This window comes from Perca flavescens, chromosome 12 (genome assembly GCF_004354835.1).
Source record: "Perca flavescens isolate YP-PL-M2 chromosome 12, PFLA_1.0, whole genome shotgun sequence".
In the NCBI taxonomy this organism is placed as follows: Eukaryota; Metazoa; Chordata; class Actinopteri; order Perciformes; family Percidae; genus Perca; species Perca flavescens.
The window spans coordinates 30,325,371-30,352,032 of record NC_041342.1 but is presented as its reverse complement, the minus strand read 5'-3'; the positions used below and the strand labels follow the sequence as shown (position 1 = coordinate 30,352,032).

At 41.0% G+C, this 26,662-nt stretch overlaps 2 protein-coding genes across 2 annotated transcripts; both read right to left on the bottom strand.

The window, feature by feature from the left end:
• Window positions 1-465: 465 nt before the first annotated feature.
• LOC114565245 (actin-related protein 2/3 complex subunit 5) lies at window positions 466-7,115 on the bottom strand. The gene is made up of 4 exons (XM_028593169.1): window positions 6,753-7,115; window positions 5,251-5,323; window positions 2,853-3,029; window positions 466-1,229 (listed from the first exon to the last, which is right to left on the bottom strand). The coding sequence occupies exons 1-4, from the start codon at window positions 6,890-6,892 to the stop codon at window positions 1,167-1,169; spliced, it is 453 nt and encodes a 150-aa protein (XP_028448970.1). The 5' UTR covers window positions 6,893-7,115; the 3' UTR covers window positions 466-1,166.
• An 8,334-nt stretch (window positions 7,116-15,449) lies between these two features.
• Window positions 15,450-25,375, bottom strand: LOC114566017 (uncharacterized; the record flags this gene model as incomplete). The annotated part of the gene is made up of 7 exons (XM_028594358.1): window positions 15,450-15,732; window positions 17,158-17,297; window positions 19,813-19,958; window positions 20,905-21,049; window positions 21,854-21,949; window positions 22,681-22,825; window positions 25,126-25,375. Coding segments are annotated over 7 exons (1,071 nt in total), but the record flags the coding sequence as incomplete, so codon positions are not given.
• Window positions 25,376-26,662: the final 1,287 nt, after the last annotated feature.

The window sequence follows — 26,662 nt, the reverse complement described above, 5'->3', positions numbered from 1 at the left end:
CTTTTTTTTTTTTTTTATAAAAAATGCTATGCAATTGAATAAAACTTATTACTTATTTCTTTTGAAAATTGGATTGAAAGAAACACAAATTTCTGATAATCTGATCATCGGTTTGAGTCATTATTTAAGAAAAAATAATTCAGCTTGTTAAATGTGAATATTTTCTAGTTTCTTCTCTCCTCGGTGACAGTAAAGTGAATATCTTGGAGTTGTGGACAGAATAAGACGTTTGAAAAACTGATCGACATTTTTCACAATATTCTGACATTTTATAGACCAAACAACTAATCAAGAAAATAATCGTTGCAACTCCAAATTATACATAATAATATTAGCTAGCTGGTAGCTTGGGCATGACGTTTTCTTGTAGTCTTTAATAAATTATAGACATGAGCTTAAAGCGAATGAGAAAATAAGGAAATGTTGCATTTGTTGCATGAATTAAACAGAAACATTTATTAGAGCTTGGCTTTAGTACTTTATTTTGTTGCTTCTTTCAGATATAAAAAAAACCCAATGTAAGCCAGGCTACACACAACATTGTGGTGTAAGTAGAAAAAAAAATGATCAATAATCAAAGAAAAAAGCACTCCAATCCCAGCATGCACTGGGCAAAAGGCAGGGAAAGCCCCCTGGACAGGTCTCCAGTCTCTGGCAGTCCATCCAGGAGCAAACTCCTCAACCTGGATGACTCGGAGAGAAAGGAGGATGAGGACAGTGGTAGAGTAAAGGAGGAGGAGGAAGAGGAGGAGCGGTGAGGCATCGGGACAGCAGGGAGGCAGTTTGGAGAAAAAAAGAAAGAAAAAAAAAAGCGTAGAGCTGCTTTGGCGAGAATGTGTCAGAGTGAAGCGTCTGAAATGTGTCTGTTCTCTCTCTGTACGGCTGGCTGGCGCACAAACACACACAGAGACAGTTTAAGGTGCCAGCACCTGTCTGTCTGTCTGCCTGCCTGTCTGTCTGCCAGCACTTCTAAATTCCAGAGGTGTGATTGAAAATAGTGAATGCAGAAGAAGAAGAAAAAAACAGAGGAAAGAACTGCGGAGGGCACTCAGCTTCAGTATAAAAATAAACAGGAATCATGTCCAGAACACAGGAAGGCCCGGTGATCTGGTGTTTGGCCAGATTACTGTCTAATGCCCGTTTGGCAGAAGGACTTCCTGCCAGGATCAGACCGTCTTCCTGGCAGTCAGGACTCGGACAATAGAGCCCACTCCCCCCACCGCCAGAGCCTGTGGACGGACACACACACACACACACACACACACACACACACACACACACACACACACACACACACACACACACACACACACACACACACACACACACACACACACACACACACACACACACACACACACACACACACACACACACACACACACACACACACACACACACACACACACGGTGTATCAGTGTAGAGCTGCAAAGATTCCTTGATTAGTTGTCTATTCACCAACTATTTATTGTGGACTAAACAAGACATTTGAGGATGCCATCTTGGGCTTTGGGGAAACGCCGATCCACAGTCGATTGATCGAAAAAATATCTGATGCATCAATCGACAAATGAAATGATCGTTAGTCGCAGCCCTAGTCAGAGTTTTACTAAGCAAAAAAAAAATTATTTCAGGGGTGGACCTTCATTTCTCCTTCCAAATAAGTGGAATGCAGCCATCATTAATGGTTTAATACCAGGACCTCTCCTAAGTGGACTGCAGCCATCAGTAATGGTTTAATACCAGGGCCTCTCCTAAGTGGAATGTAGCCATCATTAATGGTTTAATACCAGGGTCTCTCCTAAGTGGACTGCAGCCATCATTAATGGTTTAATACCAGGACCTCTCCTAAGTGGAATGCAGCCATCATTAATGGTTTAATACCAGGGTCTCTCCTAAGTGGAATGCAGCCATCATTAATGGTTTAATACCAGGACCTCTCCTAAGTGGAATGCAGCCATCAGTAATGGTTTAATACCAGGACCTCTCCTAAGTGGAATGTAGCCATCAGTAATGGTTTAATACCAGGACTTCTCCTAAGTGGAATGTAGCCATCATTAATGGTTTAATACCAGGACCTCTCCTAAGTGGAATGTAGCCATCATTAATGGTTTAATACCAGGACCTCTCCTAAGTGGAATGCAGCCATCATTAATGGTTTAATACCAGGACCTCTCCTAAGTGGAATGCAGCCATCATTAATGGTTTAATACCAGGACCTCTCCTAAGTGGACTGCAGCCATCAGTAATGGTTTAATACCAGGACTTCTCCTAAGTGGAATGCAGCCATCAGTAATGGTTTAATACCAGGACTTCTCCTAAGTGGAATGCAGCCATCAGTAATGGTTTAATACCAGGACTTCTCCTAAGTGGAATGCAGCCATCAGTAATGGTTTAATACCAGGACCTCTCCTAAGTGGAATGCAGCCAGCAGTAATGGTTTAATACACCTGTGCTTTTCCTACCGTAAAAAAAAAAAAAAGTCTATCAATGGCGCCGTAATTACGTCGCCCAGCATAGCGTGCGGAGTGCAAGCGTAGGGTTCGGTTCGGTTCGATGGAAAAACATTCTAAAGAAATCAAACCCCGTCAAAAAGCCCAATATTCGGCCGAATCCGAAGCCGAATCCTGGACTCGGTGCATCCCTGGTCTAAAGCTCCGGTTAATGTCTGCGTAACACTTGACAGATGGCGGTAATGTCTCCAAATTAAAATCAGGATTTTCACAATCTTTCCTTATGCGCTCGCAGTATGGCACTTCCCCAACTAGAACAAAAAGATATTTCTTCCCTTTCATTTTTTTCTGGAAATTTGTAGGAGCCTTGTTTGCATAATTAATGTCTAACTGCGTACCTTTTCGTGCCACTGCAGCAGCACAGCGCTGCTGTTGTCCGACGGGGTTTCGAAGCCTCTGTAGATGTATTTCATCAGCAGGTCCACTCCAGCTTTGTCCAGCGAGCCCACGGCCTTCTCTATGTCGCCGCTCTTAAAACTGCTCAGCACTTTGACCACCAGCTGCTCGGCTCGCTCCTACCAACACAAACAGACAAACACACACACACTATTTATATTTTATAGTGACTTAGGGACATGCATTTATTATTTCCCTGGAAGGACTGCATTCGGTTTCATTGTACAGTGACAACAAAGACTAAGAAACACACACAAACACACACACACACACACACACACACAGACACTCTTTTAGATCTAAATAGGTTGGGACTTTGCAGAATGCAGGATCAATACACAGGCACTTTTATGACATGTCATTATATGAGCTATGCATCCTATTTAAACAGGAGTTTGAATTAGAACTTAAATGAAGTGCGTGAAAAATGACACGACAGACATTTACGGGCAGGGTCCAAAATCGACCTTTTAGTCCACCAGCCAAAAGGCTAGTAAATGTTTGAATTGTACCAGCCGCTCAACAGATTACCGTTGATTTTTGGCGTGTGAGTGAAGAACATCTACCAGCCACTTAGATAGTTTAGCAGCATTTGGCTTGTGGATGGTGCTAATTCTGGACCCTGATTACGGGCATTAACAACAGAATCCCAAACGTTACTGGAAGATGGAAAAAGCTGGAAAAGTAAAAGAAGATCTCTAAATTTGCTGTGATAATAATCCAGTGTTAAGTGTTCTCCCATCTACCATTCCTTTCCCGCTCACATACTACCTTTTTACGTTAATAAAAAGGCTTTTGCGCATGCTGTAACATCTGCTGATGTATCTAATATGTGACTGGATAATTAGCATAGATGTGACGGATGCATAGCTCCACAGCCCCCGTATCCTTTTGTCACAGGAAATGCTACGGTTTGCATCCACTTCCCTTTTCCGCCATAACCAACCGAAACACTACATCCACCCTGCTTGTGCTATGACTTACCATTAAATGAATAATAAATCATTTTGACACATTTTTCTACTAACAAATGGCACATTTCCAAACAAAAACAATCAATACATGCAGACAAATATACAAGTTTGCTTATAAATGCTGTAATGGGGTGAAGGTCTTGTATCACTGGCATCCGGTGATAAAGATTGCGAGGAGGTAGGGCTGCACAATATAGTTTTTTTCATCCTCATCGCAATATCAACTGGCGTAATATACATATCGCGAAAGGTTGCTACAAGATGTTTTGTGTTAGTTGTTAAATATCAGTAGAAAACTGCACTTTAAGGTGTAACTGTCATTCTTTTTTAGTGGTGCCTGTCATTGTCAATTCAATGTTCAATTTATTCAATAAAAGAATGTTAGAAATGATTATTTGTTTTAAATTCAACAAGCAATCTGATTGAAGTCATGCAATAGGGCAAAGTGAACACAGTGGTGCCTGTCTGTTCAGAGGAAGTCTAAGCCCATACCATATACCGCGGTACGATAAACTAAATGTCCACCCAGCCTTCCAAAGAAAAGAAAGATAAGCCCACGGAAGGACCAAGCAGTTTATAAAGGTAGTCCATATGTACCTACTGATTATAGTTGCCTGTTACACAAAATCATCTGAAAATGTCTATTGAAAAACCACCTAAAGGCTTAGTATTTGCACACATTAACATCTGCAGCCTTAGAAATAAAACGTATGAACTGTCCCTCTTTTTGCAGTCTGATAAGGTCGACATTTTGGCTGTTTCAGAGACTCATTTGGACTGTTCGTTTGATGACTCAGATGTGGCTCTGGATGGCTTTTCTGTATACAGGAAGGATAGAAATAGGTTTGGTGGAAGGGTGGCAATTTTTATACGTGACCACTTTCCAGTAAAAAAAAAACCAAAAAAAAACGCTATGATCTTAACTTACATGACAGTGAGGCTATATGGCTTCAGGTGCAACTGCCACATTTGAAGCCTATTTTGATTGACTGTTACAGGGCTCCAAGCTCTACAATACAGAATTTGGACTACTTATGTGCCATGTTGGATAGGGCTACAGAGGAAACTAGAGAAGTGTATTTACTAGGTGACCTGAATATTGATTGGCTATCTGAGAACTGTCCGCTGAGGAATTGTCTCTTGTCTATGGCTAATACCTGCGGACTATCTCAATTAATATTTCAACCAACAATAATTGCTGTTAATCACAATGGGGTGAAATCTTCAACATGCATTGATCATTGGCGATATCCAACGACGTTATCGCGTATCGCATATTTTCCGGTCAGGACTCAAAGTGGAGAGGCGCTTTCTCCATCATCTCATTCTGAGAGTGTTATTGCACTTAGTCAAGACCATTACATACCTTGGCAACCTGGTTCTTGGTGTTGATTGGAGGATTCTTTAGCACTGCTTGGAGAGCTGCATTCATGTTCCCCTTGCAAAACAAGTCAAGGACTACACAGTTCCAGTGACAGAGATACATGTACATCACATTACTACAAATAAATCTAAAGAAATGAGAGAAAGTGTTTTCTAAACGGTACGCTGCCACCACAGCATCCTCCTTTGGTCTCCGAAGAATAACAAAAAGGAAAACGCTGAGGGAATAGATCAAAAAATGCAGGCTAAACGTCAACAGGAGCTTCGTCATATTTTGCATTTGACTGATGTCTTGTTTTTTTTCCCTTCTTCAATATCAAAATGAAATACTTCCAAGTACCGGACATTTTCAGATCCTCAAGTGTGGGGGAACCAGACAGATCTCGAGTATTTTCATCTGTCAAATAGAAGCCTCCTTGACTTGTGTTTTAGCTCCATTGCTGTTAAAAGCACATATGTTTTTATTGTTGTTCCAAGCATTGAGTTTTTTTTAACCAGCTTGAAAATACAGCAGAACAATATTTCTGTTTCAGGAAAAAAGTATGGTGGAAATAACACTGTAATAATAATAATAATAATAATAATAATAATAATAACTAATTGTGTGATATGCTATAAACAGTGTTTGATTTACCAGAGAGATGCTTGTATCTTTGCTCCGTTCCCCTAAAAAGTCTTAAACTTTGTCTGCACATTTATATCTGTATATCACACACACAAAGGTTTGTAGCACTATCTTTGTGGGGACCTGTCATTCCCTAACCCCTTACCCTAACCTTAACCATCACAACTAAATGCCTAACCTTAACCCTTACCCTCACCCTAACCATAACCTAATTCTATCCCTAGTCCTAAAACCAAGTCTTAACCCTCAAACAGCCCTTTAAACTTGTGGGGACCAGCATTTTGGCCCCACAAAGCTGTCGGAACCCCACAAATAGACTCCCGGTTTCTGGACCCCACGAAGATAGTTAAACAAGAACACACACACACACACACACACACACACACACACACACACACACACACACACACACACACACACATAAAGTCTGGTTAAAACAATAAAGTTAACAAAATACCAATAAAAAGAACTTTAAAAACAAAACACTAAAGTCAAAATCAACTAATTTTTACTGACAACTAGTGAAGCGACCACACCCGTTGAAATGACACCCGGAAACGCTGCTATGACAACTTAACGGTTGTTGGCTTTCTTTAATTAGGCTACTCAACGTTGCGCCAACTGCCAAATAAACGTCCCCCGTGTCTCATAACGTGACTATAATTCAAAACAATTTGAATGGGAGTATACATATTACTTTAAATCCATTTTGTGCCCTTCTTTTAGCCCTCTAATCTATCGTATCGTAACGCCTCAGGTCAACAGAACAGAAACGTGTTACGTAGCTAGCTCGTGCACCCGGTCCGAAAAGACTTACCGTTTTTAAGGAACGTTAACGGGAACTGAAGTTTAAAGGATATTGTCTGAGCAAACCGTCTACTTCTGCTTCGTCCGGACCACCCTGGTTCTCTCCTCCGTCTTCCTCGTCCACAAACTTATTCTCGTCGTATTCATCAACGTCTACTTTCCTAAACCGGTCGGAAAGTGAATTTTTAGACATTTTGGACACGATAGTAACGATTTTTCAACGCTAGGCAGCCGTTACGGACAGCAGATACTGGCAACTGTAACCGTGTTGTCCAGTAGTCAGTTTTCCACACAGCGCTACCACTTCCTCACTTCTTCACTTCCTCTTCTTTTACCTCTTTGGAAATATTGATGGTACGCAGCTTCATTACCGCCACCCAAAGGCTTGGAGAATTAATTGTGTGAACGCTGTGGCTGGGTTAGCTCAGTTGGTAAAGCAGATGCCCATATATAGAAGTGTAAACCTCGACGCTGAAGGTCTAGGGTTCGAGTCCGATCCAATTCTTCCATACAACTTTTCGGATGCATACTTTCAGCTACAAAAACCATTCAAATATCAAAAATATTTTTTTTGGAGTTTGTATGTTCTTCCAGACTTTCCTTGACATACTATACTATGACTATTTTTATGACATTTTTTTTTACATACTATGCTATGCATTTTTTATAATTCAAAATATATTTGGCTCAGTGGTTAGCACAGTATGGAGTTATATTACTGCCTTTAGTCAAGAGCGCATTATTTCAATTTGAGAGCATTTTTTCACTGATATTACGTTCAGATTTCTTGCTCTCACACTCAAATATTCACTGCTCGTGCTTAGATTTGCTCTGCTTAGACTCAGATATGTTGTTGTTTGGACAGATTTCCTGCTCTCAGCTTTGAACCTTCTCCTCGCACTCAGGCTGATTCTGCTCGCTTGCAAAGTTTCTGCTCTGGATCTCTCCTGCGCGCTTGGATTTTTTTGTGTTATAACCCTGCCAAAAGTCAACAACCAATAGAATGCCAGCTGTAGTGTTGACCAATGAAATGATCCCTGACCCGTTGAGGGTGCGTTCACTTTACGTTAGAACGTTTGTTGAGGGCGGCTGCACTGTAACCGATAACTGTAACCAAGTTTATATATTCCTGCGCCGTTTATAGCTTTATTATAAGTATATGTCAACAATGTGCACAGAATGGTCGACGCACTTTCACCTGCACCCATCAGGAAACGGGAGAAAGCTTTGAAGTGGGACATATGAAGTTATGTCCACAACTACGAGGTGAGTAACATAACTTAAGCACCTAGCTAGCTAGCTAACATATGGCGCTAGCATATAGCCTAGCTTGATGTCCATAAACAAATAGATTTTCTTTATTGTATAGCTAGATTGAACGACATATGACGGACTGTATGTGTATATGTGATGACCTCACTTTTTCCTCGTTTGGTTAACCATGTTCCTGGGATTTGGCTAATTTCATGTTAGAGCCAGTAGTAAAACCTAAACTGTAATATAACTGAAAGAACACCAGAAACTGGATTGTTTGTATCAGCTTTTGCATCACTGTTGTGTTGTTCATCAGAATTTAGTCTTCATTCCTTCATATAGCATTAGTCTGAAAATGATTCATTCATATCAGTCTGTTTAAAAAGTTGTAACATTAAGTACAATTTCACCACTATAATAAAAACAAATCTAGAAATGATATGCTTTCTTATTTGCTCCTTAAATAGCAGTTATTTGTTTAATTAATACAAGGCAAACTGAACTGAAAAAACAAGTATTTTGTTTCACGTTCTTTTCATCCAGGTGGGGCTGAGGGGCTTGACCCCTGTTGATCTGTGTGTGTCATATCACCAACCCATGATAGCTAGAATTCACCCTGCTGCTCCAGATCTACCTACTGTATGGCTGACTACAGACTACAACCATCTGGTCCAGATCTACCTACTGTATGGCTGACTACAGACTACAACCATCTGCTCCAGATCTACCTACTGTATGGCTGACTACAGACTACAACCATCTGGTCCAGATCTACCTACTGTATGGCTGACTACAGACTACAACCATCTGCTCCAGATCTACCTACTGTATGGCTGACTACAGACTACAACCATCTGCTCCAGATCTACCTACTGTATGGCTGACTACAGACTACAACCATCTGGTCCAGATCTACCTACTGTATGGCTGACTACAGACTACAACCATCTGGTCCAGATCTACCTACTGTATGGCTGACTACAGACTACAGCCATCTGCTCCAGATCTACCTACTGTATGGCTGACTACAGACTACAACCATCTGCTCCAGATCTACCTACTGTATGGCTGACTACAGACTACAACCATCTGCTCCAGATCTACCTACTGTATGGCTGACTACAGACTACAACCATCTGCAAGTTTTGTTTGTAGTGAACAACAACAGCTGCACTAAAAGTCTCTTGGGTTCATATGGGACTTGGTTGTTCTCCATACTGCATCACACACTATATTATATTAGTATATTTTTTGTTTTGTTATATTAGTACAAACAACAGTAAGTATCATTACTTAACCACAGTATATATTATTCTGGTGTACACTGTTGACTTGACTCCATGCTATTGATTATACATCACTTTAGCTTACCACTACCTCATAACTTAACCTTAATTGCTCTTGTATAGTTCATTTATCTTCTACTAGTTGTATATATCTCCTATTTAATTGAATTATTCTTAATTTGTGTTGCAATACCTGAATCATCCCTCTTGTGAACACTAGGCTTATCTTATCTTTATTCATAACCCTGCTCACGAACTCACCTTAACCTGGGTCATCTGTTTGCCAATATCAATGTTCCTGCTACAGTAAATCCTATAGGCAAATTGTTCTGCTTTCACCGTTGTATGAACAATACACTTTTAAGGTTTTGTGTCAAATATTGTGCAATTTGTTATGAATTACTCATTGTTTTGACAAGGTAAATTAAAGCTATTTACCAAGTGTCAGCTCTGGTCAATTTAATTGTACTGTTTTTTTTTATAAATGTTATGGAAAATGAAAAAAACAATTTGCCTTGATCAGGGTTTTAATTTGTTGCAAATATGAACATGGTTTTAATAATCTGTATCTTATTGCTCTGAAAAACTACAATGATTTAAGAAATATCAGTGATACTTATCAATATTTATTGAATTGATTGAATATATTGGCAGACATTACAGGCACCTATTCATGTCAACAGAGAAAACAATAGTTTGTTCTCTCTTTTATCAGTTTGATTATGAAGTGATGGTGCAGAAAGAGGGGTGAAGTCCTTGTAGATCTCTGGCACTTTGAGGACAGAAAGATCCAGCAACACTCCACTGTTGTCTTTTTTATAGTATGCTCCTATTAAAGACAAATTCATAGACATCAACACATAAGATATTAGGTGTACATAGCTTTCTTTAACATCATTACTATATATAGTATAGTACTATATATATACATACATACCTTACCTTATCTGATTTGGTTTTGTGGATATCAGTAATTTTCTCTCCCAGGCCTGGTTGTGCACCCTGTGAATTTAAGCAAGAAATATAAATGATAAGTGTATGTAACATGATTTTACTATTATATTACAACAGGGGTACTTCAGTCACACCTAGAAGAAGAAAAACAAACAAACAAAACACTTGTTCTTTTCTGCTCAGTTTGCTTAGTATTAATTAAAAAAATAACATATTTAAGTTGCAAATAAAGCATAACATTTCTAGATCTGTTTTATTATAGTGGTGAAATTGTACTTAACAGACTGGGTCCGTGTACTTTTTCGTTCATTCGATTTTCATTTCATTAACAGGTATTGAAAAACAAAAAACGATGGTTATTTGATTTTTGTTTTAAAATACAACATTTGAAATTGAAATACAAGGCATGTTTTCCTTTTCATGGTCAACAGGGGATGGGAGAAATATTAAAATTTAAAAAGCTAGCCACCAGCCCTGTGACCTCGGTCCCCGCGGTTTGCTTCCCGGGACGACTGACTCGATCTGGTCCGTCTGCAGAGCTGCGTTACCCGCTCTAGCTGAGCTGGGAATTTGCCGCGCTCGTGATTTATTCATATTTTATTTTATTTGCAGATAGTGATATGCTATGATGCACTTATATGCACTAGCTGCTTTTAGTCTGAGTCTGTGAGATAACCAAACTTCCTTTAAATATAACATGCATATAAATAGATGGAATAAATAAAAGTCCCTCGAAATAAATATAAGTAAAACATACATGTATTTAGGCTATTTAACTATTATGACTAATGCCTATGTTCATGTGTATTTCCTCATTTATGTATTTCATGATCTATTTCATAGCCATATGTATATTTATGTAAAGGGGGGCAAAAAGCTACAGATTCCCTCAGCTGCAGCAGGGACATTATAAAACGCTTAACGTGAAAAAGCTTAACTTTAATGTACCTAAACAATGATCAATCAGATATCAGTCAGATAACGTCCATGACTTGATCACTGTTTAGGTACATTAAGCTTTTTCCTTACAATATCCCTTGAAGCAGAAACCCTTAATGTCAGCTACGTCCATTGGGTTAGATTTTTGACAGTTTTCAGTGGTTATGAGAGAGAAATTTGGTAATCCTTGATCATTGCTCATTGATCATAGAGCGGGTAACGCCAGCTCTGCAGAGTCAGTCCCGGGGAGCGAACCGCGAGGACCGAGGTAACAGGGCTGGTGGCTAGCTGCTAGCTAGCTGCAGCAGCAGCTAATATTAGAATATTAGACCCAGCACCGGAGGTCTGATCCCCGTGATCTGATCCCGAACCCCCCTTTTTTTGGACACACTATACTATGAATTTTTCAAGACTTTTGTCTACATGCTATATTATGACTTTATTCGAGATACTGTACAATTACTTTTTTATGACTTTTTTTCTTTTTATACTGTTTTTTTTCGACGTAGGCCTACTATACTATAGCTTTTTGAAATTTTTTCGACCTAGTATACTAGGACTTTTTCGAGACACTATACTTGTATGAGTCATAAAAAACTAATTGTATAGTATGTTGAAACAAGTTTTAAAAAGTCATAGTATAGCATGTCGAAAAAAGTCATAATATAGCATCTTGAAAAAAGTCGTGAAATAGTCATAGTATATTATGACTTTTTTATGACTGTATTTCGATATACTATACAATGACCTTTTTCATTAATTATTTTTTATGTACTATACTATGACTTTTTTCGACATGCTATACTATGACTTTTTTGAAACTTTTTTCGATCTGCTATACGATTTTTTAAAACTTTTTTTATGACTTTTTTCCATCCATCCATCCATCCATCTTCGTCCGCTTATCCGGTGTCGGGTCGCGGGGGGAGCAGCTCCAGCAGGGGACCCCAAACTTCCCTTTCCCGAGCAACATTAACCAGCTCCGACTGGGGGATCCCGAGGCGTTCCCAGGCCAGGTTGGAGATATAATCCCTCCACCTAGTCCTGGGTCTTCCCCGAGGCCTCCTCCCAGCTGGACGTGCCTGGAACACCTCCCTAGGGAGGCGCCCAGGGGGCATCCTTACCAGATGCCCGAACCACCTCAACTGGCTCCTTTCGACGCAAAGGAGCAGCGGCTCTACTCCGAGCTCCTCACGGATGACTGAGCTTCTCACCCTATCTCTAAGGGAGACGCCAGCCACCCTCCTGAGGAAACCCATTTCAGCCGCTTGTACCCTGGATCTCGTTCTTTTTCGGTCATGACCCAGCCTTCATGACCATAGGTGAGGGTAGGAACGAAAACTGACCGGTAGATCGAGAGCTTTGCCTTCTGGCTAAGCTCTCTTTTCGTCCTAACGGTGCGATAGATTGAATGCAATACCGCACCCGCTGCGCCGATTCTCCGACCAATCTCCCGCTCCATTGTCCCCTCACTCGCGAACACAACCCCAAGGTACTTGAACTCCTTCACTTGGGGTAAGGACTCATTCCCTACCTGGAGAAGGCATTCCATCGGTTTCCTGCTGAGAACCATGGCCTCCGATTTAGAGGTGCTGATCCTCATCCCAACCGCTTCACACTCGGTTGCGAACCGATCCAGTGAGTGCTGAAGGTCGCAGGCCGATGATGCCATCAGGACCACATCATCTGCAAAGAGCAGCGATGAGATCCCCAGCCCACCAAACTGCAACCCCTCCCCACCCCGACTACGCCTCGATATCCTGTCCATAAATACTACAAACAGGATTGGTGACAAAGCGCAGCCCTGGCGGAGGCCAACCCTCACCTGAAAAGAGTCCGACTTACTACCGAGAACCCGGACACAGCTCTCGCTTTGGTTGTACAGAGATTGGATGGCCCTGAGAAGAGACCCCCTCACCCCATACTCCCGCAGCACCTCCCACAGTATCTCCCGGGGACCCGGTCATACGCCTTCTCCAAATCCACAAAACACATGTAGACCCGGTTGGGCATACTCCCAGGCTCCCTCCAGGATCCTTGCGAGTGAAGAGCTGGTCCGTTGTTCCACGACCAGGACGGAATCCGCATTGTTCCTCCTCAACCCGAGGTTCGACTATCGGCCGAACCCTCCTTTCCAGCACCTTGGAGTAGACTTTACCAGGGAGGCTGAGAAGTGTGATACCCCTATAATTGGCACACACCCTCTGGTCCCCCTTTTTAAAAGGGGAACCACCACCCCAGTCTGCCACTCCTTTGGCACCGTCCCCAGACTTCCACGCAATGTTGAAAAGGCGTGTCAACCAGGACAGCCCCTCCACACCCAGAGCCTTGAGCATTTCTGGACGGATCTCATCAATCCCGGGGCTTTGCCACTGTGTAGTTGTTTGACTACATCAGTGACTTCCGCCTGGGAAATCGACGACAATCCCCCATTATCCTCCAGCTCTGCCTCTAACATAGAGGGCGTATTAGTCGGATTCAGGAGTTCCTCAAAGTGCTCCTTCCACCGCCCTATTACCTCCTCAGTTGAGGTCAACAGTGTCCCATCCTTACTGTACACAGCTTGGATGGTTCCCCTTCCCCCTCCTGAGGTGGCGAACAGTTTTCCAGAAGCACTTTGGTGCCGACCGAAAGTCCTTCTCCATGTCTTCTCAAACTTCTCCCACACCCGCTGCTTTGCCTCTTTCACGGCAGAGGCTGCAGCCCTTCGGCCCTTCGGTACCCTGCAACTGCCTCCGAGTCCTCCGGGATAACATATCCCGGAAAGACTCCTTCTTCAGTCGGACGGCTTCCCTGACCACCGTTGTCCACCACGGTGTTCGTGGGTTACCGCCCCTTGAGGCACCTAAGACCCTAAGACCACAGTTCCTCGCTGCAGCTTCAGCAATGGAAACTTTGAACATTGTCCACTCGGGTTCAATGCCCCAGCCTCCACAGGGATGCATGCAAAAGCTCCGCCCGGAGGTGTGAGTTGAAAGTCTGTTGGACAGGGCCTCCTCAGACGTTCCCAATTTACCCGCACTACGTTTGGGCTTACCAGGTCTGTCCAGAGTCTTCCCCACCCTCTGACCCAACTCACCACCAGATGGTGATCGGTTGACAGCTCTGCCCCTCTCTTCACCCGAGTGTCCAAAACATACGGCCTCAGATCAGATGAAACGATTATGAAATCGATCATTGACCTTCGGCCTAGGGTGCTCTGGTACCAGGTACACTTATGAGCATCCCTATGTTCGAACATGGTGTTCGTTATAGACAATCCATGACTAGCACAGAAGTCCAACAACAAACAACCACTCTGGTTTAGATCAGGGAGGCCGTTCCTCCCAATCACGCCTCTCCAGGTGTCTCCATCATTGCCCACGTGTGCGTTGACTTTTTTCGAGATACTGTATTATGATTTTTATCGACATACTGTACTATGAATATTTCATGACTTTCTTCAAGATAATATACTTTTATGAGTCATAAAAACTCAGTACAGTACGTCGAAAAAAGTATGAAATAGTCATATTAGGACTTTTTTACGACATGCTATAATATGACTTTTTTCATGACTTTTTTTCGACATGCTATAATATGACTTTTTTCTATCTACATACTATACAATGACCTTTTTCATGACTTTTTTTTACGTTTTTTTTTTATAACAGAATGATGTGGTGTAGCCAGACCTTACTCCACAGCGCTGTACAGATAAATCTGGCAATGTAGATCCATAAGTGACTGACTTATCGTTCTATAAGCGTGGAATGTCTAATCTTTGTTTCAGTAATCTTCAGGTCTGTTCTCGATTTTATAAATAAACACACTCCATGAACTGATATATCTTTATTGTACATTTCAGCAAAATAGTGTTTTTGCAGTAGATTTTATACATTTCTTTAGAAAAGCAGACAGCATTAGGATGTTTAAAATAATTCTTTAATTAGCAGCAAAAAGCTCCTAAGTATTTTATTAAAATGGTAATGTATAAAAGCCAACATACTGTATATTGACAGTATATGGTCTATTGTCACTGAATGGATACACAAATAAAGAACGCAACAATAAAACTGCCTTAAAATAGCCATACAAAACATGACAACGAAATGCACACGCATGCATTTGTATAAAAAGTGCTTTACAAATAGGCAATACTTAATGGTAAGTAGTGGTAAACAGTTATAGTAGTTTATTCATATTTCAAAGAAAGTCTTGCATTTCCTAAATTGCAGTTTGAGAAAAGATAGGTTTTCTTGCCTTCCCATTACAGACTCTGGACACTTTCTTTTTCAAGCCGGTCTATTTAAAGAAATACAGTTCTTATCCATGTTGTCTATGCAAATCCATGACTAGTTAAACACCTTCATGAGTTTGAAACCTCGTGGAGCATTGCAGTGGCTTGTGTGAAAATGTATTTAAGAGTGGCCTGAGAGCGGGACAGGAGGAAATGTACAAATTCCTCTTGTTTAAGAAAAGATCTTGAATTTACTGCCATCGAGGGGTGATATCATCAGCCGTGCAGAGCCTGGGGAGTGGAGAGGCCGCCATTTGTTTCTCCAGATGACGCTACAGAGTCGGGACACCAGCAGGACACACGCCAACACCAGCAGTACAACTGGTTGGACACAAAAGAAAAGGAAAATGCAACGGTGGGTGATCGGGTCAGCCACCAAAACTTAAGTCACCCTCCAAGTAGGGATAGACCGATTATCGGTCCACTTTTTGGCAGTTTGCAGGTGATCTGTATCAGCGTTTTATTGTAATATTATAGTGTCCTGCCCACAACACTATCTGATCTTTTACTGGGTATTATGTTGAAAGTTTATAATTTATTAAATAATTGCTTGAAGCATTTAAAAAAAGTTCAAGAGTTTGTAACATTCCAAAATCGTCTTCATTTTATTAAGATTGTTTTTTGGGCTTTTCCGCCTTTACTTTGACAGGACAGCTAGGTGAGAAAGGGGGGGGAGAGAGAGAGGGGGAAGACATGCAGGAAATCGTCACAGGTCGGATTCCAACCTTCTGGACCTTCTGCGTCGAGGCATAAACCTCCAAGTATATGTGCGCCTGTTCTACCCACTGAGCCAACCCGGCCACGCAAAATCTTATTTTTGACTTAAAGATTTTCATTTTCACTCTAAATATCGGCTATCGGCTTCATTAACTACTAATAATTGGTAACAATCACTGTAGGCTAATGCCATTGATTCAGTTTGTATGGATTTGGACTGTTCTCTCCAACAGTCAAATAAGTGTTAGATGAAGTCAGATGTCAGATACATATTTAGCTTGTTGGGCTCTGCTATAGAGGGAAGTAGGGCTGTTGCTGGGGAAATCGCAGTCAGTGTTTCCTTTAGGATTTTTTTTTAGCAGTGTGGGCAGGTCTGCCCGCCCCGCCCCCCATAAAAACAGAACTGACACTTCACTGCAACACAAACTAATATATTTATTCACCTCTATTCACACACACAATGAGGCATACTTTCAGTTGTGATTGAACGGTATTTTTTTGAGTTACTATATAGGCCAACTTTGATCTTAACATATAGGCTAAGCGTTCTGTAGCAAATAACAATAAACCCACTATTAATTACATTATCTTAATGCAGTGTAACTACTTCAGCATGTAAATAATGCACCTACAATACAAATGTGGGCGAGGGCGTTCAGCAATTGCTATCAAATCAACAGCCAACTGCAATTTAGCTCGCAGGTGAAGAACACAAACAAGGAAAATCACCAGCTAACTTCATTTAAATTTGCAAGACCAGGCTTAAATGAACTGACAACAGAAGTTATACCACCTAAAGTTCTCAAGGACGTACACACACACACACACACACACACACACACACACACACACACACACACACTATCTCAACTGGCTAGTTATCCTCGTGTGTCCGCGCTACTCTCCGACATGCACTCACCAGTGTTGCCGTGGGAGGGCCGCCGCGGTCAAATCAACATAGAGGAAACACTGATCCCAGTTGTAGTGATCCCGCTGCGGTAGTGGACGGTACCGTTAGGTTACACTCACCCATAAACACAGAATTTGGAGTGGGATGAGCTGGCTGAAAATGCTTGAGGATGTTCCCAACCAGAGCCACGATCACCACAGGGTACACTGTCAGGATGTTACGCACCCAGCGGTCCAGCACCCAGTTCTCGAGAACGAACCTGAACACACACACACACACACACACACACACACACACACACACACACACACACACACACACACACATCATTAACCAACTGTAACATGTATTGGAGTGCAATACCTCTACAGATTTGATCCCTCGTAATGTTGCTGATGACTTGAATAAGAAAATGAAAGGTTGATACCGATACCTGACTTTCTGCACTTGAAGCTTCCCTTAGCAGCTGCTGTCTTTAGTAACATTTATCAAGATATCAACTTTTCTTGCACAGAGCTCCAGATTACCTTTTTGTTTTTACTAGAACTCAGAATTTTGTGTTATCAAGACGCATACTTGCTTTTTAGCGTGTTTATCAACGCTGTTTGGCCTCCATTGACTTACATTACCTTGCGATTGCGTGTGAATTGACGCCGTAGCGAGTGGTATGAAAGGCCAAAAATCGCATAGGGAGGTTGGTCGGGGTGGAGGATGGGTCAAACAACACAGGACATTCACCCAGGAGAGCGGGGACCGCGTCCCGCGTGTGACGTTTCCTAACCGTAGCCTCGCAATAACACGCCACGTGGCTTTAGAAAGCAGATGTTGCAGACTGCCATCTGCTGGATACAGCGTAGACCTGCGTACAGATAACACAGAAAGTGGCGTATGTACAGTACAGGCCAAAAGTTTGGACACACCTTCTCATTCAATGCGTTTTTATTTTCATGACTATTTACATTGTAGATTCTCACTGAAGGCATCAAAACTATGAATGAACACATATGGAATTATGTACTTAACAAAAAAGTGTGAAATAACTGAAAACATGTCTTATATTTTAGATTCTTCAAAGTAGCCACCCTTTGCTTTTTTATTAATAAGCGAAAAAATTCCACTAATTAACCCTGACAAAGCACACCTGTGAAGGTAAAACCATTTCAGGTGACTACCTCATGAAGCTCATTGAGAGAACACCAAGGGTTTGCAGAGTTATCAAAAAAAGCAAAGGGTGGCTACTTTGAAGAATCTAAAATATAAGACATGTTTTCAGTTATTTCACACTTTTTTGTTAAGTACATAATTCCAGATGTGTTCATTCATAGTTTGATGCCTTCAGTGAGAATCTACAATGTAAATAGTCATGAAAATAAAGAAACACATTGAATGAGAAGGTGTGTCCAAACTTTTGGCCTGTACTGTATGTTTACGCAAAGTCATGATGTCATGTTGCACCTTAAATCAACCAGCAACGCAGTTTTTCACCTTTACCCCCGTTATAACTGTATTACTGATAAATGCTTTGGAAATAAACACAGAAACTACCACTGTCAGTAAAACAGTGTGTTCTCGCCTTTTTGACCACAGCCTCTCCTGACTAACTCGTCGACCTCTGCCATTTGTTGCTGTGAAGGGCCGGGCCCTCGTACAGGAGGAGCCGTGGATGGGGAAAAAATGCGTCAATAGTTTGTTTCGCCATGGTGGACTTTTATGGACGATGACTGTGACGCCCCGAAAGCTAGACACACAAGTGCAAGGGATGTTGCCGGTTTTTATTTTCCCAATTTTGTCTTGCTAATGTTTGGCACCACTGTTTAGCTGTCTGTTATTTGACAGACTTCTTTGCCTTGCTTGTTTTTCAAAGCACTTTGTAAACTCCGTTTTTAAAAAGGTGCTGTATAAATAAAGTTATTATTATTATCATCATCATCATCACTCATGGACCCTCCTCCTCTCACACACATTGGCCAACTCTGGCAGACTCCCTCCCTCCTCGTTTTTCATCCATCCATCTTCGTCCGCTTATCCGGTGTCGGGTCGCGGGGGGAGCAGCTCCAGCAGGGGACCCCAAACTTCCCTTTCCCGAGCAACATTAACCAGCTCCGACTGGGGGATCCCGAGGCGTTCCCAGGCCAGGTTGGAGATATAATCCCTCCACCTAGTCCTGGGTCTTCCCCGAGGCCTCCTCCCAGCTGGACCTCCCTCCACCTAGTCCTGGGTCTTCCCCGAGGCCTCCTCCCAGCTGGACGTGCCTGGAACACCTCCCTAGGGAGGCGCCCAGGGGGCATCCTTACCAGATGCCCGAACCACCTCAACTGGCTCCTTTCGACCTGAAGGAGCAGCGGCTCTACTCCGAGCTCCTCACGGATGACTGAGCTTCTCACCCTATCTCTAAGGGAGACGCCAGCCACCCTCCTGAGGAAACCCATTTCGGCCGCTTGTACCTCCTCGTTTTTCAAATGTGACAAAAAAAAAATGTCGTTAAATTTGCAAGTTGCACATGTGTGAGTAGTTGTAAAAAAAAATGTGCGTACGGTCTCAAAAATTGGTCACAAAATGCGCAGTCTGGAGCCCTGTACAATCATGAAAAAGACAGAATGTGATCTTACCTTCCGCAGCTACTGTACAAAGCACTTTTAGTTCGAGCCATTAAGTGATGGATTCCTGATATTGCCATTGTCAGAACTAAAAGAATGCTAATCTGCTAGTATCGCATCTATGGCTCTTCTACTTTTCAAATGCCCGTCACGTCACCTCGTCCAATCAACGCTTACCATCCAACCACCTCGGCAAACAGGATGCACAGAGAGGCCGTTGCCGCCGTGATCCGGTCCACCCCCCACAGGTGGAGAACCAACGAAAAGTTGATCAGAGCAGCGATGGAAATCCACGTGGTGTAGACAGCCAAACCGTTCTGGACCTGGACACAGGAACATTTATGAGCACAAAGATGACATCATTCACAGGGGTCATTCCTTAACTATTGAGGCTCATCAGCAATATAGTGAATAAAGAGCAGACACAGTCTGCCAACTCATGTTAACAGCTGATCACGCTCATCGACAGTTTCTGACTTTTTGGAGACCAAACAGCTAAGCGATTAATCGAGAAAATAATCAACAAATGTATCAGCTATGAAAATAATTGTTATTTGCAGATCTTCTAATTATATATATATATATATATATATATATATATATATATATATATATATATATATATATATATATATATATATATATATATATATATATATTATATTTATATCATTAATATCCGTCTCTAGTTGGTGATTTTGGCCACCTAATGGTTGTAATGTTTTGATGAACTTAGGTCTCCTGCCCACTGCCTGCGTGGGGTGTCCGTTTTTATTTCGGCCCCCATGTAAACAGGGTTAGAGCCGCGCTAGAAATCGGTCGACACCTATTTTTCACGCGACACACAAGCGTGTTGTTCATGTTTCCACATAAATGCAGATATATACATTTAAGTAAAAAAAATTAAATAATATTGCACCTGTCAATACAGAACAAAATATTCTGTAGCCTATTTTGCCGTCAATACTGCCGACGTTGTCTTTGCTGTAATCAAATCAGTATATATTTATGTTTAACATTTCATCAATGGGATACATGTGTACAGACAAGGCAAAGACGTAGAAAACGTAACGCAACAGATCGCCACGCAGGCAGTGTGCAGGAGACCTTATGCTTGCTGCATGTACGTTGTCGTATCAATAATTGTATTTTTTATTTATCCGTCACTTCTCTTTTGTTATGATTATATTTATATGTTGGGACCCCCTCCAAAACGAGATGATACGTCTCAAGGGGTTTATCCTAATAAACACATTTGAACACGTATACCAATATTCGGAGACAGGCCAGGTCTTTGCGATGGTACGTCTGTAACCAGAGGCCGTAGTAATCGGTGGCAAAGCAACAGAAGAACAAAGCAGTGTAGTTGGTGATCGCCATCAGGATCAACACAACCAGAGCTGCCAGCATCAACCTGCGACACACAGGAAGACAAAAAGAGAGGAGCAGCATCTCAAGATCAATCGTTTCATTACAAGTGCACATTTCAGAGAGAGCTGATAAAATGGATTCTGCCTTGAATATTCGGCAACTGTATCGACATCAAATTTATAATTTATACAGCGCGTTTATAGTGACTACTCTAAGACTTAAGGTTGCAAAATGAAGTCTGTTTCTATAAGACCCAGACTTCTCACTTGATTTATTACCTCAGTTAACATTTTCATAATTAGTTTATGGTCTAAATCGCTACGTTCACGTTTTTTCAATACAGCACGATGTTCATTTTCTAAATTATGATCCCATTTATTTTAAAATAGAGATAAAGCAGGGGATGCTTTAGTGGCGTGGCTACACAACGACCTGTCAATCAGGAATGAGGCTTAGCAATGCTAACCATGACATTGTGGACATGAACTTGTTTTTGGGTGCCATCTGTGTTTTCATCTTAAACTTTGACCCTCTCACTGTGTTTTCACTTCATCAAAGTTAACTGGAAAATGTGGTGGCCAAAAATTGTCTTGATTCATACATTTCTCAGATGCAGTCAAATTCCACTGTGTAATAACCGATTTATAAACTAATTGAGCACATGAGTGGTTCGTAGAAAATGGACAAAACCGTTTGGCATCATCCGCAGAATCGCTTTTAAACGGTAATGTTGAATACACTCATCCACAAGTCCACATTACACTTCTTTGTGTTCCTTGCTGTTGTCGTGTACACGTTTTTTTTCTGTGCATATGAATAAAGTGATCAGTAAAAGAAGCGGACATACTCTCTATCCCACAGCAGCAACCATATCACATTCATCACCATGTTGGACAGCCAGCAGAAATAGAAGGAGTAGGGCAGCAGACACTGAGCCCAGGATCTGTTCACAGGAAGAGAGAGGGACAGCAGTTTCATCTGCATCCTGCTATGACTATCAGACAAATTAGATTAATAGATAGATAGATAGATAGATACTTTATTGATCCCCAAATGGACATTCAAGATCCCAGTAGCTTAAAGACATCACACACAACATCCACATACATCATAAACAGGATGATAAAATAACAACTCCACATGTATAATATGGACAATAAAAGAAAAGATACTAATTAAATACTCCACATGAATGTACTAAGGGCTGTATAAGCATGAGAAGCTTACAGTGACAGGGCAGGGACTGACCCTGGGATTCAGTCTGCATGGTGAGGTGCTCTATGAGAGGGTGTGTCACGGTGGTAGTGCAAATAAGTCCAATAGTGCAAGGATAAAGTCTAGAGACCAGCATTAAATATGGAAAATATAAGAGAATAATGTAGACATAGTAATATAAAAACTATAGAAGTGCAAGGATAAAGTTAAAAAAATGACAAAATATGGACATTAGAAGGGAATAAATTAGACAGTAGAATAGACTCAGATCAACAGTCAATATTAGAGGTTTGAAGTAATAGGGTTACAGCCATTGTTCAAGTATTAAGTTAGACCTCAGTCCATGCTGGGGGAAGGAGGGAGGGAGGGGGTGTGCATATGGGCTAAGATAGCCAGTTAATGCTTAAATCTGCATGTGTAAATGTCTAGTATGACTACGGTATGTTGATGCAAGCTTACCCTCTGAATACATATGTAGTGAGGTATAGGACCATCAGGGTGAGCCAGGTATAGATAACGCCCCAGATAGAGAAGGTCCAGCCAGCTGGAGTGATGTCTGTCTCATAGTGGCCTGACACATTACCTACAGAGGAACGGAAAGGACCTGGAAAACAACAGCAACGTTCAGTCACGACACCATTAAAACAGTGCTACAGTGATCTTGGGTGATGAGGCCAGGCCCGCAGGAAGTGGGCCAGGCTTTGAAGAAGCAAATTGAACATAGCGGCCAAACAGGGGAATCGCGACTCCTGGCCCATAACGTGATGCCCCAAAAATACTTTTTTCCCCATTGACTAAGGCTTCGTTCACACCGCAAGTCTTAATGCTTAATTGTGATCTTTTGCTCAGATCCGATTTTTTGTTTGGCTGTTCACATGACCTTTTTCAGATTCCAGTGTGAACTGTTTGCATGCGCTACAGAACAATAACAATGACATCAGACGCAGCACGCTGTTGCACTAAAGTTAGGGAGGTTATGGAGGAAGTCACCATTTTGGCTTTTATTTCAAAATGTTTGTGTAATGGCAGCCGTAACATTAATGAGCAGACACTAATTAGATCTACCCACTGACTTGCTCCATCACTGTTCTCTGTTTTGTAGCCTAGTCAATTTTTTTTTATTTACTTCCGGCTAACTCCCACCGGCGCATAATTGTGACAAATGTCGATGTAGATTGACGTAAAAGTCGCATCAAATCTGCTTCAGTTGTTCACACTGCGGCCGCATTGAAAAAATAAATACAAATAAATCAGACCTGGGTCTGATTCAGGACCACATATATGGAAGTGGTCTGAATCTGATTTGAAAAAAAATCTGATCTGGGCAAGATTTGAGTGTTTACACTACTTCTGAAGGAGTCTGACCTGGTTTGTAAGAAAAAAGAAAAAAAAAAGAAAAAAGATTTGGATCCATCCCATCTGATACATTTTGAAAAGTCTAGAAGAGCTGCACAATTAAATCATTTAATCCCCATTCAAGTTAGCTGAACCGAAGAAGCTGAGTTGTTATATTTACTTGTTCGACGTGCAGTCTTAATTGCCTGGGCCATCGGGAAACCCTTATTTATCATTCAATATAAGTTGCGTGTGTTGTTGTATAGGACAAAAAAATAATTATCAAATTCTTTCCAAAATGTAATACAATATGGCCAATCAGTTTTATGGTTGGCCATACTGGATTACATTTCCGAATTATACTTTCTTGGTCAGTTTGGCAGAAAGTACATTTGTTTTCAAAGTCTAAAAATCTTGAAACATATAAACTTTTGTTGGAGTTATGCATTTGTTTCTGCTTTTATAGTTTGTTTATTTCATATTCACGTTTATGTATGCACCAACAATCACGGTCTCTTCCTTGTAAATTAATCCCTTTCTGATTCTCATATATTATGTGTAATATTTTCAGACGTATTACTTAAATATGTTAGTGATTACGGAATCTAAAAAGGAGCGATCCATGCCGCTGTAAAATGATAAAAAAAAGAAAGTATTACAGACATTTTGTAATAGGTCTGATGATGCATCTGTTGCTCATTATATAAAAAAAAATGCTACAATTGGATGTTCATGCCACACCCTACCCATGGATGTCGTCATTTCTTCTTTTTTTTTTAATAACTTTCCCACCTCCAGGAGCATGTCAATGGCACCAGTAAGATGGATTTGCGTTTCCTAGGATGACGAAGGCATGTCCCGCCCTAACTCTGATCTACTCTGCCTCTGATTGGCTTGGTACTGTACGGAGAATTCTACCCCAACTAAACCTAACCAATCCAGCCAAAGAAGACAACGAATACTAGCAAATCAGAGGCCTAGTAGGGCGCTTCATGCCTTCTCCATCCTAGGAAACGCAAATTTGCTGTTGGGACAGTTTTGTATGTATTTTTGTTGCCAGATATGTTGCTGTGAATTCTCATTATGATTGCTGTGAGCACCATACGTTACATTCCACCCGACTAGCTAAACTGTTGGATCCACCAACATTGAGAGTAATGTAAGAAAACGCCTAGCTAGCTATGTAATTTGTGTTTTCATCTGTGAGTAAACGTCACCGCAAATTAAAAGTAGTTTTTTTTCTGCCTTGTTTTTACATTACTCTAGCTAATTAACGTGAGCTACGCAACAGTAAGTTAATGAGTTTCCAGCGATACGCCATTAGCTAGCAAACTAACTGGTGTCTGGGAGTCTCCCTCCCAGGGAAAACAGTTTCGTAACCAGTGAAAAAAACAGTTAAATAAGGCAATGAGAAACACATGTCACGTCTCGTAATAAATGCCAAATTTAACGTGTTGCAAACAATGTAACGTTGAATGCGCCAGTGTTAAAAATATTGAGGAAAATTTCGCTGTAACGTTAACTTAACGCAATAAAAAAAAAGTGTGTGAATAGCTTTATTTAACTTACCTCTGCCCGCTCCAGCCAAAGCGTTAACAATTACAACGGCGATAAAAACCACCGTGCACAAGATAATAACTACAATTCGGGGCAAACTGTTGTCCTTCATGTTGCTTCGTCTCGTCCGGTATGCGTGTCCACTGACTGCCAGGCTGGAGAGAACCGAACGGAGAAACACGTTCACCGACCGACGCCTTTCCGTGCTTTGTGAACGCCCACAGAAGTGCTCAGACTTCAACCTTTTCCCAAACAGTCGTATTTAGTCAATATGATTATCCTTATGGGTAAATATCATATTCATTGCAGTAAGTGGAGATGTTCTAAAGCCTTCCTTGGTTTGGTTTATACATGATTTTAAATAGTTTGTGTCCTGTCCTCACTTAAAAGGTTAAATATGGTCAAATTGCAAGAAAAAATAAAAAAAATATACCTTTTCCACAACATATATGCATACACCCAGAGCCATTTTAGATACAATAACAATAATCACTGGACCTAAAGGCAGTAAAAGTGGTTTTTCTTCACTGTCAAAATGAGTTTTGAGCATTGACATGGGTTTTTAGGCAGATGTGCATTTGAGGCGTAATGGCGTCCTCTACAGGTAGAATAGTGGAAATACAGGCGCCACCACAAACCCAAACTGTAAATACATGTGCTTAAAAAGAGAATTCACTTTAATTTTAAAATATCCACGTGAGAAGGCTATAGATTATGTATTTACAGAATAGTGAACTGTTTGTTCATGTTTAGAAGCTGTACAACATAGAGTTCAGGCAGTAAGTTCAGGCAGTATTTTACCAATACTGACCTGTCATAGGAACCATAACTTGATAAACTACTTTGCCACAGTATTTGCTTCCAGTATTGAAGAGATTCTGTAATAAAGTCCCATTGTGTCACGTCCCAGGTGTCCTTGGTTGCTGCTTGCCCCTCTTGCAGGCCTATATCCATCTGAATAAAATAGGGCTGTGTTCGATTGAAGAAATTCTTAGTCGACTAACACTCGTTCAATTGTATCGACTGATCGATTAGTTGATTTAATCGACAGATCTGTAAATCTGAGTTTCTCCGCAAAGAGTCATGCAAAAGCACCACTTTAATTCTCGTGTTTACCAGAGATGTGCTCGTACGTTTTCTTGGAAATAAGTCATTCAGCATGAAAAAAGCATCAAACATGACTAATGGACTAAAGAAATCTTAGTTGACTAAGACAGGGTTCATACGCATTTTAACCTATACTTTTTCATGATTTTTTTGGCAAATTTCCATGACTATGTGTTCCGGAAAATGTCAGTCGACATTATACAATAAGAATAAAAATCTGTGTTAAAGTTTACCCTCAGAGGTTTAACTATAAAATGAATGTCAATTTATGTGGTTCATAGTGGGATTCATAATAATAATCAAATTGTTTTCAAATTTCAAAATATCTCTCCGCGAACATAACGTTGACGTTAAGACGTGAAAATACATTTATTAATCACATATTATTATGCTGTGTTAAAAAAATTCCATGACTTTTCCAAAACTTTTCCAGGCCTGGAAT